The sequence below is a fragment of the Crocuta crocuta genome, unplaced genomic scaffold, assembly GCF_008692635.1.
Source record: "Crocuta crocuta isolate KB4526 unplaced genomic scaffold, BGI_CrCroc_1.0 scaffold791, whole genome shotgun sequence".
In the NCBI taxonomy this organism is placed as follows: Eukaryota; Metazoa; Chordata; class Mammalia; order Carnivora; family Hyaenidae; genus Crocuta; species Crocuta crocuta.
Genome location: NW_027532408.1, coordinates 654,544 through 668,985, shown reverse-complemented (window position 1 = coordinate 668,985; position 14,442 = coordinate 654,544). Strand labels below are relative to the sequence as shown.

General features: G+C 42.2%; 1 protein-coding gene across 1 annotated transcript in view; it reads right to left on the bottom strand.

Moving 5' to 3' along the window:
* PPM1H (protein phosphatase, Mg2+/Mn2+ dependent 1H) overlaps positions 1 to 14,442 on the bottom strand; it is a 259,966-nt gene that overhangs the window by 156,367 nt on the left and 89,157 nt on the right. Inside the window, exon 4 of the mRNA XM_077778812.1 lies at positions 441 to 606. Coding sequence (XP_077634938.1) covers positions 441 to 606 — 166 coding nt within the window. The remainder of the gene's footprint in view (positions 1 to 440; positions 607 to 14,442) is intronic.

Genomic DNA, 14,442 nt, shown 5'->3' with positions numbered 1-14,442 from the left:
GCTCCCACTGGACAGTGCTAACAGAGAGGCAAGGGGAAGAGGGGGCAAACCGTGGCAGGCCTGTAAGTCAATGCCTAGGGTTCCTTCTATCCTTCCATCCCATCTCCTTCACAGAAACCTTGGAATGGCTCCTTTACCACCACTGAACATTATAGACACTAATTCTTGCAACAAAGCCTATATATGATATGGGTGTTTTATTTACTCTAAGCATTAAGAACCTAATGAACACCAGCTCTTCACACGTGTGTCACCTTCAGCTTTGACTGTGTGATACCCGGAGTACAGACCTGCCAGTCCACTAACTTTGGGGACACTGGGGGACACTGCCTTTCTCTCTGCCATTAGAGACCAGGATTCAGCTCAAGCGCCTCACAGCAGGGACAAAATGAGCAGGTTCCTCTCACCAGAGAACTGGGGGTGAAGGAGGGTGGTCTTACCGCATTCTCCTTCAGTTGCAGACCCTCCCCATTGGGAAGGGAAGACCGTCTCTTAGCGGAGTTCCTGTTTGGGGTTGAGGTAATGGCCCCTGCTTTCTTCTTCACAGTGAGTACCTCACAGCTGGCTTGGTCTTCATTGTGTGTGCTCTTCCCGGCATTGATGACCCTGAAGAAGAAGCCAGGAGAGTGGTCAGACAGTGATTTCTGGAAAGCTCAGAGCTCAGTCTCAATGGGTAGTCTAGGCGGTCTCCACAACAGACACAAAACTAAAGCCCTACCTAGTGCACAGGACCCTATGGTCTTGGTATGTTCTGCGCCCAAGTACACTAATTTTTCTACAAACGGAATTACGCACACACTAAAACATTTACTAAACCATTGTTTTGAGCCCAGCTCACCTTCCCAGCTGTCTGACAGATGTAAGCTTCACTCCTCCCCCCCGCCCCCCGCCCCCAATCCATTTTAGTCAAAGCACAGGAGACAATCACTCTTTTGGCAATTACAATGAAGACAGACAAGCAGGCTCGGGGAGTTCTGTTGCATTTCTCCAAGTGATAAAGGGCAAAACCCACCATCAATCTTACAGAGAACAAAGCAGTGCAGGAATTTACAGCACACAGTAAAATCCAAGATAACCACATTTCTCTACTGCCATGCCCATTTTTACTCTACAGACTGAGAAGTGAATGGATCAATGGTTTATTCTTTTTTTTTCTTTTTTACTTTTTTTTAATGTTTATTTTTGAGAGAGAAAGACAGAGTGCAAGCAGGGGGAGGGGCAGAGAGAGAGAGGAAAACATAGAATCTGAAGCAGCATCCAGGCCCTGAGCTGTCAGTGCAGAGTCCAACGCGGGGCTTGAAACAATGAACCATTGAGATCATGACCTGAGCCAAAGTTGGGCACTTAACCGACTGAGCCACCCAGGTACCCCTCAAAGGTTATTCTTTTAAAATTATCTTTAATCCTTCATTTTTTTTCTCCTGTAGAATAATACTTGTCACAAAGTGTCATTGCACTGGGCCCTCAGGCCCTCTGATTTGGACATGTGACTATATGATACTATAGCATGTTGATAATGGTTCAGCCTAATTACTAAATGTTTTAAGCATAGGAATGCATTAGAAGAACATGCCACATTTATATGTACAATGGAATACTACTTGGCAATGAGAAAGAATGATCTCTTTCCATCTGCAGCAACGTGGATGGAACTGGAAGGTATTCTGCTGAGTGAAATCAGTCAGAGATATCATATATTTTCACATATGTGGATCTTGAGAAACTTAACAGAAGACCATGGGAGAGGGGAAGGGGAAAAAATAGTTACAGAGAGGAGGTAGGCAAACCATAAGAGACTCTTAAATACAGAGAACTGAGGGTAGATGGGGGGTAGGGGAGAGGGGAACATGGGTGACGGGCACTGAGGAGGGCACTTGTTGGGATGAGCACTAGGTGTTGTATGTAAGCAATAAACCATGGGAATCTACTCCCAAAACAAATAGCACACTTTACACACTGTATGTTAGCCAATTTGACAATTAATTATATTAAAAAAGAAGAAGAACATGTCACATCATTCATATACCTTTTCCGTATCAGGTGACTGCAGATTGAACTCTTGGGTTTCAGCATCATTTTCTTGTTAAGTAATTAATTAGCAGCTAAAATAGATTTCCCAAAACAGAGCTCTCTTTAATTTGCCATTGGTTGTGTTTTCTTTTCAAAACTTCCACTGTGTCACAGTAGGTGAAAGAGTAGGTGTGCAGGGAGGATACAGAATTCAGTGACAAGGAAAGAAAAGACGCCTTTTTTTTTTTTTTTTTTTAAAGGTAAGACAGTTGGAGATTTACTCTGTCAGTGTGATGTGTACACTACTCTGTCAACTCCCTCCAAAGTAGAAGATATCCTTTTCCAACATTTTTTCTTTTCCTTTTAAATTCTGAAGTAATTATAGACTCAGAGTCAACTGCAAAAACAGTACAGAGAGTTTCATGCATCCTTCCCCGACAATATTATTTCACATACTTACTTACAGTGTACTATCAAAACAAGCAATTGACACTGATGAAATATTGTCAACCAGGCTGCAGACCTTATTCAAACTTAACCGCTTTTTATACCAAATGGCCCTCAGTACTGAAAACTGCATGGATCTCCAAAATGCACACACACCACAACCAAATAGGAAACAGGCCACAAATGTGGGGCCTGAGTGCCCCAGGATCTAAGGGAGTGTTTCAAGCCTTCTGCCAAACCTTGAGATGTGTTTCAGATATTTTAACATTTACTTTATTCTTTGGGGCATCTGGGTGGCTCAGTCAGTTTAGTGTCCAACTTCAGCTCAGGCCATGATCTCATGGTTCATGAGTTTGAGCCCCGTGTCAGGCTCTGTGCTGACAGCTCAGAGCCCCGAACCTGTTCGGATTCTGTATCTCTCTCTCTCTGCCCCTCCCCCACTCTTGATCTGTCTCTCAAGAATAAATTAATAAATAATAAATTTAAAAGTACAGCATTTTGAAAAAATACAGTAATTTAGAAGTTCATTCCAGTGTTACACATGAACACAGAAATGTTCGTGGTCTATATATTCAGCATAAGGCTTTTCTTTTCTAATTGACCAATATCTCTTGATTGGAAGGAGAATTGTTTTAAAGACACATCATTTGCAATTACTTACCTATGTTATAGGAAAAAGACCACACCAGCCATCTATTATCTCCTCTATTTCAAATTCCTGTATTAATCAAAACTGTTCCATAATTCTTACTGGGTTTATTATAAATTTCAACTTAAGCATGTTTTTATAAACAAAAGCCTACTTTTACTCATTTTACGTATTACACTTCTGTGTAAGGTTTTTAAGAAGTAGACTGCTGCTTACAGAGTTTGAAATTCAGTGTCCTAGGGGCCTGTGTAAGGAGGTGGGGATCTGTGACATCAAATCTGCCTTGTGTGTATGACACACTCTTGCCTCTGGAGGGATGGAGTCGGGGAAAGATCAAGGCCTAGTCTTCTGCCCAGCTTCACTCTCTTTCCTTCAAGGAGGAGATATTTTCATATGGTTTAAGTTAAAATATAATTTCAAATGGTTGAAGTTACAAAGTGGTTACCTGCATGTAGACTATTAATATTGCCACACCACGTGAGCTAAGCAGCTTACTCCAGATTTCACAGCCAGGACGTGCTGCAGCTGGAAGGCAGAATGAGGTCTACCATGACCCCGTCCCCTTCAACCCAACCTCTTCCTATTATACCTGGGGACTTGCACCAGCCTGTGGTGGGCAGAGCTGAAGCGTGTGGGGAGGCACAGAATAAGCAGGTTAGGTGAGCTCTGTACCAGGCCCATAGGCTCCCACTTCTCTAACTATTGGAGAAAGGGCCCAGAGGGAGGATGAGGATGGATGTTCAGATCTGCCCGTCTTGAGAGGAGTCCACATTTACTCCAGAGGTTTGCAGCTGGCGTGCCTAGTACAAAACATGCTTTGTCTAGGGGTACCTGGGTGGCTTAGTCGGTTGAGCATTTGACTCTTGGTGTTGGCTCACATCATGATCTCACAGTTTGTGAGTTCAAGCCCCACATCAGGCTTCACGCTGACAGTGCAGAGTCTTTTTGGAATTCTCTCTCTCCCTCTCAAAATAAAGAAATAAACTTAAAAAAAAAAAAAAAGCATGCTTTGTCTAGAGTCCTCTCACATCTCCCCTTGGAGAACCAAACCAGGCAGAGAAAGAAGGTTGGAAATACCACAGCTGCCTCTTCTCAGTCACTGGTAGTGACATCCCAAGCAACATGTGTGGGGTGGACTATCTGCTAGATGGGGATGTTACACTTTTCTTGTCTCTCCCATGAGCGTCTTCCCTAGGGAAAGTGAAGCGGAGGTTTGGCTAGGAAAATCAATTCATGACAAACATCCCCTCCATCCTGTCCTCTGTACAATATCCTAGCTGCTATTTCCGGAACTTGGCATCACCTTGACCGTTGGCACCTCAACTTATGCTGTAGTCGAGTCTTTTTGTAACAAAAAAAGCATAACTGGTCTCCAATAGCTACATGCCAGGCTGACTCATCTGCCACTGCTGTTTTCCAACAGTCAACGAAGCTACTATAATTACATAAATCCCGAATCGCGGTGATCTTGAAAGGGCTTTATCTCCTACCTCTCTTAGTGGATATTAAACTCCAAAGTCTTTGACCAAACTTCAAGAAAGCCTAGAAACCTTATTTTATTCATGAGAAGACTCTGACATGCACAAGGTCACGCAGCTGAATACAGCAGAGCTGTGAACATACTTCTGAGCTCCCAGCAATTTCTGCTTCAGCTCTCGGTTGTTTTATTTTCCTTTTGTGTGTCTATTCTTATCGGCACTTGGTTCAGAGGGCTGTACTGCAATGACTCATCAAAGCCAGAGAACTGTGACAGAACAATCACTGCTGGCCTTACTTTGCCATTTCATGTTGAATACAGCTTATGAAAGACACTAATAAGATACCAAAAAGTAAAAAATGTCAACCTGGTGGGAAGACAGCAACCCCAACCCTATCTGGTCTATCATCTGACCAAGAGGAAGCCTGTTTGGTCAGGTATCTGGATTGTTATTCCAGATGTTAAAGTCAAATTAATTTAAAGCCACTGCCTTTTTCAAAAAAACACAACTCTCAGGGCAACTGGGTGGCTCAGTAGGAGAAGCATCCAATTTCGACTCAGGTCACTATATTGAGGTTCATGGGTTCGAGCCCCGCATCGGGCTCTGTGCTGGCAGTTCGGAGCCTGGAGCCTGTTTCGGATTCTTTGTCTCCCTCTTTCTCTGTCCCTCCCCCACTTGTACGCTGTCTCTCCTTCTCTCTCTCAAAAATAAACATTAAATTTTTTTTTTTAAAACTACGTTTGTCCTATATTTTATATTATTTCAAACTCCTTACTCCACACAGCTTTAGTAAAAAGACCTGATTCTTTTTAATTTACCTTGGCTTTAAAAAGCTTGGCTTCTATTGACTTAAATATTGTTTACTAAATGTAAGTGAAACCTTAAATTCCTCTAAAAGTAAATTGGGAAAAACTGCTTCCCAAGCTAAGGAGCCTCACGCTGTTAACAGATTCAATAATTTTATTTAATCTAAAGCAGCCAGGTCAGTAGTTAAACTAACTTCTTGTTTTCTGCTCTAGCAGGAATTCAGCACTATCCTGAGCTCAAGAGGAATGACTGGAAGATATGCATTCTTTATCTAAACACAATGCTTATTCTGAAGACTTCAAATGCTGGTGGACCATGAACTGTCCTATTTCAATGATGTTGTTTTCCAATGTCCTACAAAGAGGGAAAACATCTTCCTTGGAATTGGACTGAAGGCAATAAACCATAGTAATTAAGAACATGGGCGCTCTCCCTGCGAACACAGCATATAGCAGGTGCTCAAGAAAGGTTTGCTGAGTGAATGAATGAGACAGAAATCAACTCTGTTACTTCCAAAACACGGAGTAATAATAACCTTATATGTGTTGAGAATGAACTACGTGCTAGGGACTGATATTAGCATCTTACATGTGTCAGCTCTGTGAGTTAGCCACCGCTGTTCTTCTTTTTAAAGGCAAGGCACAGCCAGTGGGTAGCAAAAGGTCCAGACAACTTACTTAACTTCTACAAACCTTAGTTCCTGAGCAGTACATCATGAATTAAATTCTGAGAGTTGCTAAGTTATTTGTGTGTTGGGAGGTGGCATTTCTGGTCACCCATAAAGAATTGGAAAAATATGAAGTTAGGATTAAAATTCAGGTGGGAGAATTGTTGGAGAATCTATAGAAAGACTGGCTACGGTCTCTTCTAAATGAAGAGTTTACACCCAGCTCTTTCATCTCTAAGTAGACACATTTGCTCTGGGAAAGACCTGCGACAAAATTCATTTGATGACTTTGTCTACCTTCAGTTGAACCCAAACACCAAGATTTCTTCCCCTGGTAAAAACAGTTAAACATGCAATTTTAAGGACTTGGAAATCAAAAATCCTGTGTGTGTGTACCAGATACAATTTGAAGCCATGACCTGAGTTCCAGGCATGAATATGACCATGAGACCACAGAAATAGGACCTGTTTAAAAAGAACAAATGATTCTCTGTGCTACTGTCACACACTTAGGAAACCGGTTTTCCAGGGTATCGGGGTGGCTCAGTCGGTTAAGCATCCGACTTTGGTTTAGGTCATAATCTCATGGTTCGTGGGTTCAAGCCCCTCATTGGGCTCTGTGCTGACAGCTCAGAGCCTGGAGCCACTCATGCATGCACATGCTCTCTCTCTTCTTTCTCAAAAATAAACTTTTTTTTTAAATTAAAAAATTTTTAAAATGAAGAAGAAACCGGTTTTCCTTCTTTCTACTTCTGAAGTACTCTAGTCATGGGGCACCTGGGTGGCTCAGTTGGTTGAGTGTTCGACTTGAGCTCAGGTGATACTTTCTCAGTTTGTGAGTTCGAGGCTTGCTGCTGTGACAGTCTGTCAGTGCAAAGCCTGCTTTGGATCTTCTGTCCCCTTCTCCCTGCCCCTCTCCTGCTTGCACAGTCTCAAAAATAAACATTTAAAAATTTGTTTAAAAAAAAAAACCTCTAGTCACAAGTTTTTAAAAACAACAGACTTTCAGCAGTTAACTCCTGGTTTTAATTGCAGCCGTTTAATTATCAAATTATCTGCCTTATCATCTGCTCAAAATCTTGACCACAAGGACGCTTATCTGATAACAGGATACAGAGAGCAGATTCCTATTATTAAATCCAGACAAGTAAGTACTCTCAAGTATACTCAAGTAGTGAGCCCTTGTCACAAAGGACAGAGGCTCAGAGAAAGAGCAAAGAAACCATTTTCAGAAGGATGCACAAAGACAATCAACACAGGATAGTCACAGCTGACATTTTCTTTGAAGGATTCCATGCATTTCATCCCATGCTAGCACTTGATGTGTCAACTCATTCATTACCCACCTCCTCCCTGTCCATAACCACATGAGAAACTACAAGAGGGACAATGGTTAGAGAGACATAGCAACACCCAGCCTCTACTAATTACTAGGCATAGCTGTGTGTTCTTGGACAAGTTACTTTTGCTCTCTAAAATGGGCAGAATAGTCCTCTCATCATAGAAGAGCATGAAAAGTAAATGCCCCAGCATCGAAAGTACTGAGCAGTGTCTGGCACATAGCGAGCTCTCAGTAGATATTACTTATTAATAGTAGATCAAATACAAAGTCAGCTGCTTCTTCTGTTGGGCCTAGGGGGCTTTATCTAGCCATGCAAGTTTGAGGAGACTCTCCTCCTCCCTCCCCTTTCTTTTAGTGTCCCTTAACCTGCCTCAAGGACACATGGCCACCTCTAGGCATCCAGAGGCTTCAGGTGGCATTGCATGGCACTTTCCACAACAGGGAACTTGAGCAAGGCTGTCTGCTCTTAAGGCCTCTTCTCAACATCACTGAAACACTGTAGCCACACGTGACAGGGTTCTGTACACAGGAGATCACTCGCATGGTCATGCCTGTGCTGCTTCTAGGTTCCCGTCAAGACCCGCCCACAGATGCCATTTCAGTACAAGAGCTAAGGTTGCATGCACAAAGAAAAAGACTGAAAACAGAATTTGACTTGGTTTTTTGGTTATTATTATGTTGCTTCGTGGCTTGTTTTGTTTTGTTTAGAGAGAGTACACACAAGCAGAGGTTAAGGGCACAGGGAGGGATGGAGGGGGAGAGACAGAGAGAGAGAGAGAGACAGAGAGAGAGACTATAACTCAAGCAGACTCCTCACTCAGTGCAGAGCCTAATGCAGGGCTCAATCCCACAACCCTGGGATCATGATCTGAGCTGAAATTAAAAGTCAACTGAGCTACTCAGGTGTCTCTATTACTTTGTGGGGATTTTTTGTTTTAATATTTGTTTTTATTTTTGAGAGAGAGAGATTGCCTAAGCAGGGGAGGTGGCAGGGGAGGTAAATCTTTATTTGAAATCTGAAGCAAGCTCCGTGCTGATAGCAGAGAGCCCAATGCAGGGCTCGAACTCATGAACCATGAGATCATGAGCTGAGTGAAAAGTCAGACGCTCAACTGACTGAGCCACCCAGGACCCTCTCCTATTGCTTTGCCTTTAAAGGAAATAAAGGCCTGAACAGTTGAGGCTAAAAAGTTTACTCTAGTGTTAATACTGCTAAGCAGGCAGTAATTACACTGGCTAAGAACGCAGAAGTAATTTATAAAGGACATCAGGTGAAGTGAGATATTGCTGATTCATATATAATTGAGAAGCAGACAGCAAAAGGCTGTAGGGGAGGGATGGGAAATGAATCATTTATGGAAGACCGAACAGAGCTATCGATTATTAAAATTCTCTTTTCTGGGTAACCTTCTAGGCAATGTTTCATGTGACTCTAAAGTGGCTACTGACCTCCCAGATAGGCAAGTGGGCTGGAATGTAAGGGCAACTTAATTCCTAGTTCCCAGGTAGTTAATAATCTCTCATTCTTGGTATACTGGAAGACCATGGCTCTGACCAGAAGTTAAGCCTTTGATAACAGCCGTCAGCAAAAAGAGCCAAAACATCCATCGAGAATAACAGCTTGTCCCAGAGAGTCCCAGCCACCTCCAGGTAGGAGGGAGAGCAGGAAGTCATCACAGCCCCCTCAGTTAACAGTCAGGTGTTACCTGGGAGGAGAAAGGACGACAGGAAGTGGGATTCTCTGGGGTGTTGGGCTCTCACCTTGTGGAAGGTGACTAAGTACGAGCACACAGAGGAGGCAGCATGATGGAGTTCACCTTTTAAACACAGGTGGGAAAAGAGCACATACATGCACGTCTTCTCCATCAGGCGTCCTTACACCTCTGGTTCCCAGGCTCTGTCTCTGGGCAGGTAATGAAGGGATGTGACCAATCAAGCGTTGCTAAATGAGGTCTCAAGAGCCACATTCAGCCCCCAGAGGGGTTACTAGTTTAAAATTTTGCCCACAAAATACTTCTTTAATGTTTATTTTGAGAGAGAGAGAGGGAGAGGGAGATAAGATTCAAGTGGGAGAGGGGCAGAGAGAGAGAGGGATAAAGAGAGCCGGAAGCAAGCTCTGCACTATTAGTGCAGAGCCCAATGCAGGGCTCGATCTAACAACCGTAAGATGATGACCTGAACCGGACGCTTAACCAACTGGGCCACCCAGGTGCCCCATCCCACAAAATTCTTTTTAAAAGGTAAATTAGTTGCCAACATTGAAAAACTGGGATATTTGCATTAAAATCTCTATTTTCCTATTTCTCTTGAAAAACAGTACATCAGGTTATGTATCTGTCCCAGTGTCTTGTGACAACAATCAGGGACATGACATATGCTCCCTGGCTCACAAAGACCTCACTCTGTCCACTGTGACATTTATGTAACCAGCCTGGCCCCATGGGCATTTGATTCTGCAACCCGGCATCCTTATCTCTGGGATTTCATAAGTAAGCCAAGAAAATTATTAGATACACAGTATACTGATTGAAATCATTTCTTTAAAAATATTTACCATGGAACCAGGTAGAGATAAACCAAGAAGACTAGGATGTGGTTCCCACACTCAAGGAGCCTGCAGTCATCTGTAGTTGAGAGATCTCCTTACAAATAACTACAATTTGCTCAGATTGATGCCATAATCAAGGTGCATGGCACAGGGACCGGAGCATACAGGAGACAACTTTGCAACAAAAGAGTAGGGAAAGTATCACAGATGAGGGAGCATCTGAGCTCGGCCTCATGGAATGAAGGAGGAAATCAGAGAACAGACAAGGAAAGGTTCTCCAGGCAGAGGAATAGCCTGGGAAAGAGAGTGATGTAAACTTTATAAAGAGGGGCTGGGTGTGACCTAAGTGTAGGCTTGGTAAGGGAGCCACATCAGAACTACACCATTAAAGGGTCGCCTGAGTGGTCCAGTCAGTTAAGCATCCTACTTTGGCTCAGGTTATGATCTCATGGCCCATGAGTTCGAGCCCCTTGTCTGACTTGTGCTGACAGCTCAGAGCCTGGAGCCTGCTACGGATTCTGTCTCAGTCTCTCTGCCCCTCCCCCACTTGTGTTTTCTCTCTCTTTCACAAATATAAACAAAAAAATTATTTTTTTAAAAAAAGGACTAGATCATGAAATTCTATCATACTTTATCCTATCGAGTTTATGACCCATGGGAAGAATCTAAGATTGTTTAAGCAAATGATCCTTATGATCTGAACTATTTAGGAAAATACCAATAGTGGCTTAATGGAGGACAGTTTATACAGGATAAATGACAAAGGCAAAGTGATCAGCCAGGGTCTCCGACAACAGTCTAGGTGACAAAGAGGTCATGAAACAAGCACTGGCTCTGGGTGGAAGGAAAAAAGTGAGGCCTTCAGAGAAGGGGAAACAACAGAGCGTTCCCAGGAAGACCTACTGGGCAAGGGTCACGGAGGAAAAGGGAACAAAGAGGAAGGTTCTCTGGTTTCCACTGGCAGAATGAGCAGATGAGGTAAGCTGATTATGAACAGTGAGGGGAAGGGAAACAAGTCTTGGGGGTGGGGAGTGCTGAAGGGGGAGATAATGAAATTGGTTTTAGGTCAGTGAACAGAACATTATTGGTACCAGAAATTCCAAAGGCAGTGACACCCCACTGTGACTTACGCAACGGTCTGCAAACTATGTCTCATGGGCCAAACCTGGCTCCTAAGCTAAGAATGGTTTTTACATTTTTAGGTATGTGGGCGGGGGGTGGGGGGTGGGGGGAATCAAAGTAATATTTTGAGACATGTGAAAATGTAGGAAATTCAAATTTCAATGTCAATAATACATCTATGTTCATTCGTTTATGTATATCATGGCTTTCCAGGTCCAATGGCAGTTCATAGTTTCTGCAGAGACTACCCACAGAGTGTGTGTGTGTGTGTATATATATATAATATATATATAGTATATATATATATTATATATATATATGTGATTTACTATAAATAACTTTACAGAAAATGGGTGCTGACTCCTGAACTTAACTATCAGACTGAATGGTCTAAAATTGTTGTTGTAGGTCAAAAACAAATATTGACCATTTTGTGTTATTACATGTAATAAAGAAGTAAGCAGAGAAGAGAGAGATCAATTTGAATAGAATTTATTGTGCATCTTGGTGTTATTAGTCACATTAACTCTGGATATACTTTGCTGCTGGCATTCAGGGGCCATCATTAGCTTCTATCTTCCTCCCCTTAAATAACTGAAGATTAACAAAACTCAAGATCAAAAGAAGCTATGGTGTCACGTAGGTCTCCCCACACACATAATATTTTCTTCTTCATACTGACTGTTTAAGAAATGAACTTTCAACAAAGATAAAAACCAGAAAGTTGTTACTGGGTACTTCCTTTCCATTAGTCTCCAGGCCCTCTTGACAAAACCATTAATATCACCAAAGTCCAACTTCCACATTTAAGTAAGGAAGTCTGTGCCCTGTCAGATGCTGGGGCAATCCCCACTCAAGGACATAGTGCCTCAGTGTTGGGGACAAGTGAAACGAAAATAAAGGCTACCCAAACAGGACTTCAAGTCTGGAGGTTTTGCATTACATAAAGCCAGTTTAGAACAATATTACTTGCATAAGCTTCTGNATTAAGGGGGGGGGGGGGAAGCAGTGTGCTTCAAGCTACTATCTAAAGGTTTTATTTATCTACCAGATGTATCAGTGCTATCAGCAACGTTAGAAACAGGCATTTTTTTTTAAAACAAAATGACAGTCAATCTCAAACGTGCAATTTAAAGACGTGAATTTCAAAAAGGCTGAAACTGATAAAAATGAAACCAGAAGATAAAAATACGCTAATCTCAACAGATATCAAAAATACATAACTTTTTTTTATGTTTTTAATTTATTTCTAGGAGAGAGAGAGACAGTGTGAGCAGGGGAGGGTCAGAGAGAGAGGGAGTCACAGACTGAAACAGGCTCCAGGCTCTGAGCTGGCAGTCAGCACAGAGCCCGACGTGGGGCTCGAACCCACGAACCGCGAGATCATGACCTAAGCAAAAGTCGGACGCTTAACCGACTAAGCCACCCAGGTGCCCCTCAAATAAAATACATAACTTTTTAATCAGCAGTTTCCTCAAAAACTCGATACAATCTTGACTTTTCCCTTGTTCTGGGATGAAGAAAGTTCCCGACCATCTAGAGCTCCCGTGTTCCTTTTTAACCTTAAGGCAACACAAGAAGAGTAACTTTATATAGATGGTGGTAAGAAGGATGAAACTCTAACTTGAGAGTTCTGAGTCCTGGCTTTAGAAAAGACCTTTAAAATGCGCTCTTCTATGAGAGAGACCAAAGGCCACTCATCTACCTGTTTTCAAATGTGCATGCCGGGTGGCCTTCACACACTACAGGGCAGGAAATGACAGGAGGGGGCAGCAGACAGGTTCTCCCTGCTAGAAATCTGGGAGGCAGTTAAGAGCAGAAAGACTATGGAACCAACCGGTAAGTACCTACGTGACCTTCACTTTATCTCCCAAGGCCTCAGCTTTTCATCAGTAAGATGGGGACAATGAAAAGTACTTTGTTCTTGGGAAAGGTGCTTGGCTGTCAGAAAAGAGCTGTGTATAGAGCTTTACATCTAACAACTTGGTTAATGCTTGTAACCGTGAACACAAGAAAGGTGGTGTCATTAGCCTCATTTTATTGGCTCAATCAATATACTATAAAAAGCAATTCTAGTTAAATATCCTAGACAAGCTCTTCTGGTATTTTCTTTCCAACAACTGAGGTTTTAAATGATGTATTGTGTTCACATAAATGAAGCTCTTGTAATTAGTTGCACAACAGCCTATAAATAGAATACAGGTATTGCAAGAAGGAATTGTGACATGTCACATGGTTTCAGCATGCCAACATACCCTTTCCGAGGCAAGCACAGCATTGCTGCAAATGTACATTAACAGCAACAATTAATTCCCCACTCATTACTTAAGTCATTGTTTAAAAAAAAAACACAGAACACTTTAATTGAAAATAATCTGCTTTGGAAAATCTTCATCCCTATGTGAACTAATTTGTAGAGAAAGTCTGATTTGTTTCCAGATTAAAGCCAGAATATAAAGGCACCTGGGTGGCTCAGTTGGTTAAGCTTCAGACTCCTGGTTTTAGCTCCAGTCATAATCTCAAGGTTCGTGAGTTTGAGCCCCCCACACTGGCTCTGCACTGAAAATGCAAAGCCTGCTTGAGATTCTCTCTCCATCTCTCTCACTCTCTTTCTCTATCTAAATAAATAAATAAACTTTAAAAAAAAAAAAAGAAAGTCTGAATACAAAAAGTAGCCCTTTGAAAGCTGGTTACTGTCAGATAAAAAATTATTACCTTTGTGCCTACACCCAAGGCAACTCTATTAACAATTCAACTCTCCCTGATTTACAAAGGAAAGAACATTTAAACCTTGAGGCCCCAGAAGGGCCAACAGGGGTTCCATTTTAGGCAAAGTTATTTCTACACCCTCAGAAAGCTTTCTAGAAAATAATGTGAGACTTTGCTATGGCCTTGAAGGAGACAAATGCACTAGGAAGCATGTAAACAATTTTTAATCAGATGCCCAGCATCATCCTTAAATAAAAAGGACAAGGGGGCTAATATTTCAATTAGTCAAAGAGAGATATGTTCCATCATGTTGTATGTTGGTTTTTGTTGTTTTCCTCTATCTCAAGTCACATAGCAGGGAGTAGGCATTCAATAAACATTAGTTGAATGCATGAACAAATGCATTCATTTGAATGCAGAACTTGTTTTTCTCTGTAACATCCCATGAGGGACACCAGAATAACAAGCGAATTCTAGGCCTGCCTATTGTTTTTTTTTTTTTAAAGTTTACCTATTTATTTTGAGAGACAGTGAGAGAGCGTGTGTGCACATGAGCAGGGGAGGGGCAGAGAGAGAGAGAGAGAGAGAGAATATCCCAAGCAGGCTCTGAACCATCAGCACGGAGCCTGACCAGGGGCTTGATCTCACAAACCTTGAGATCAT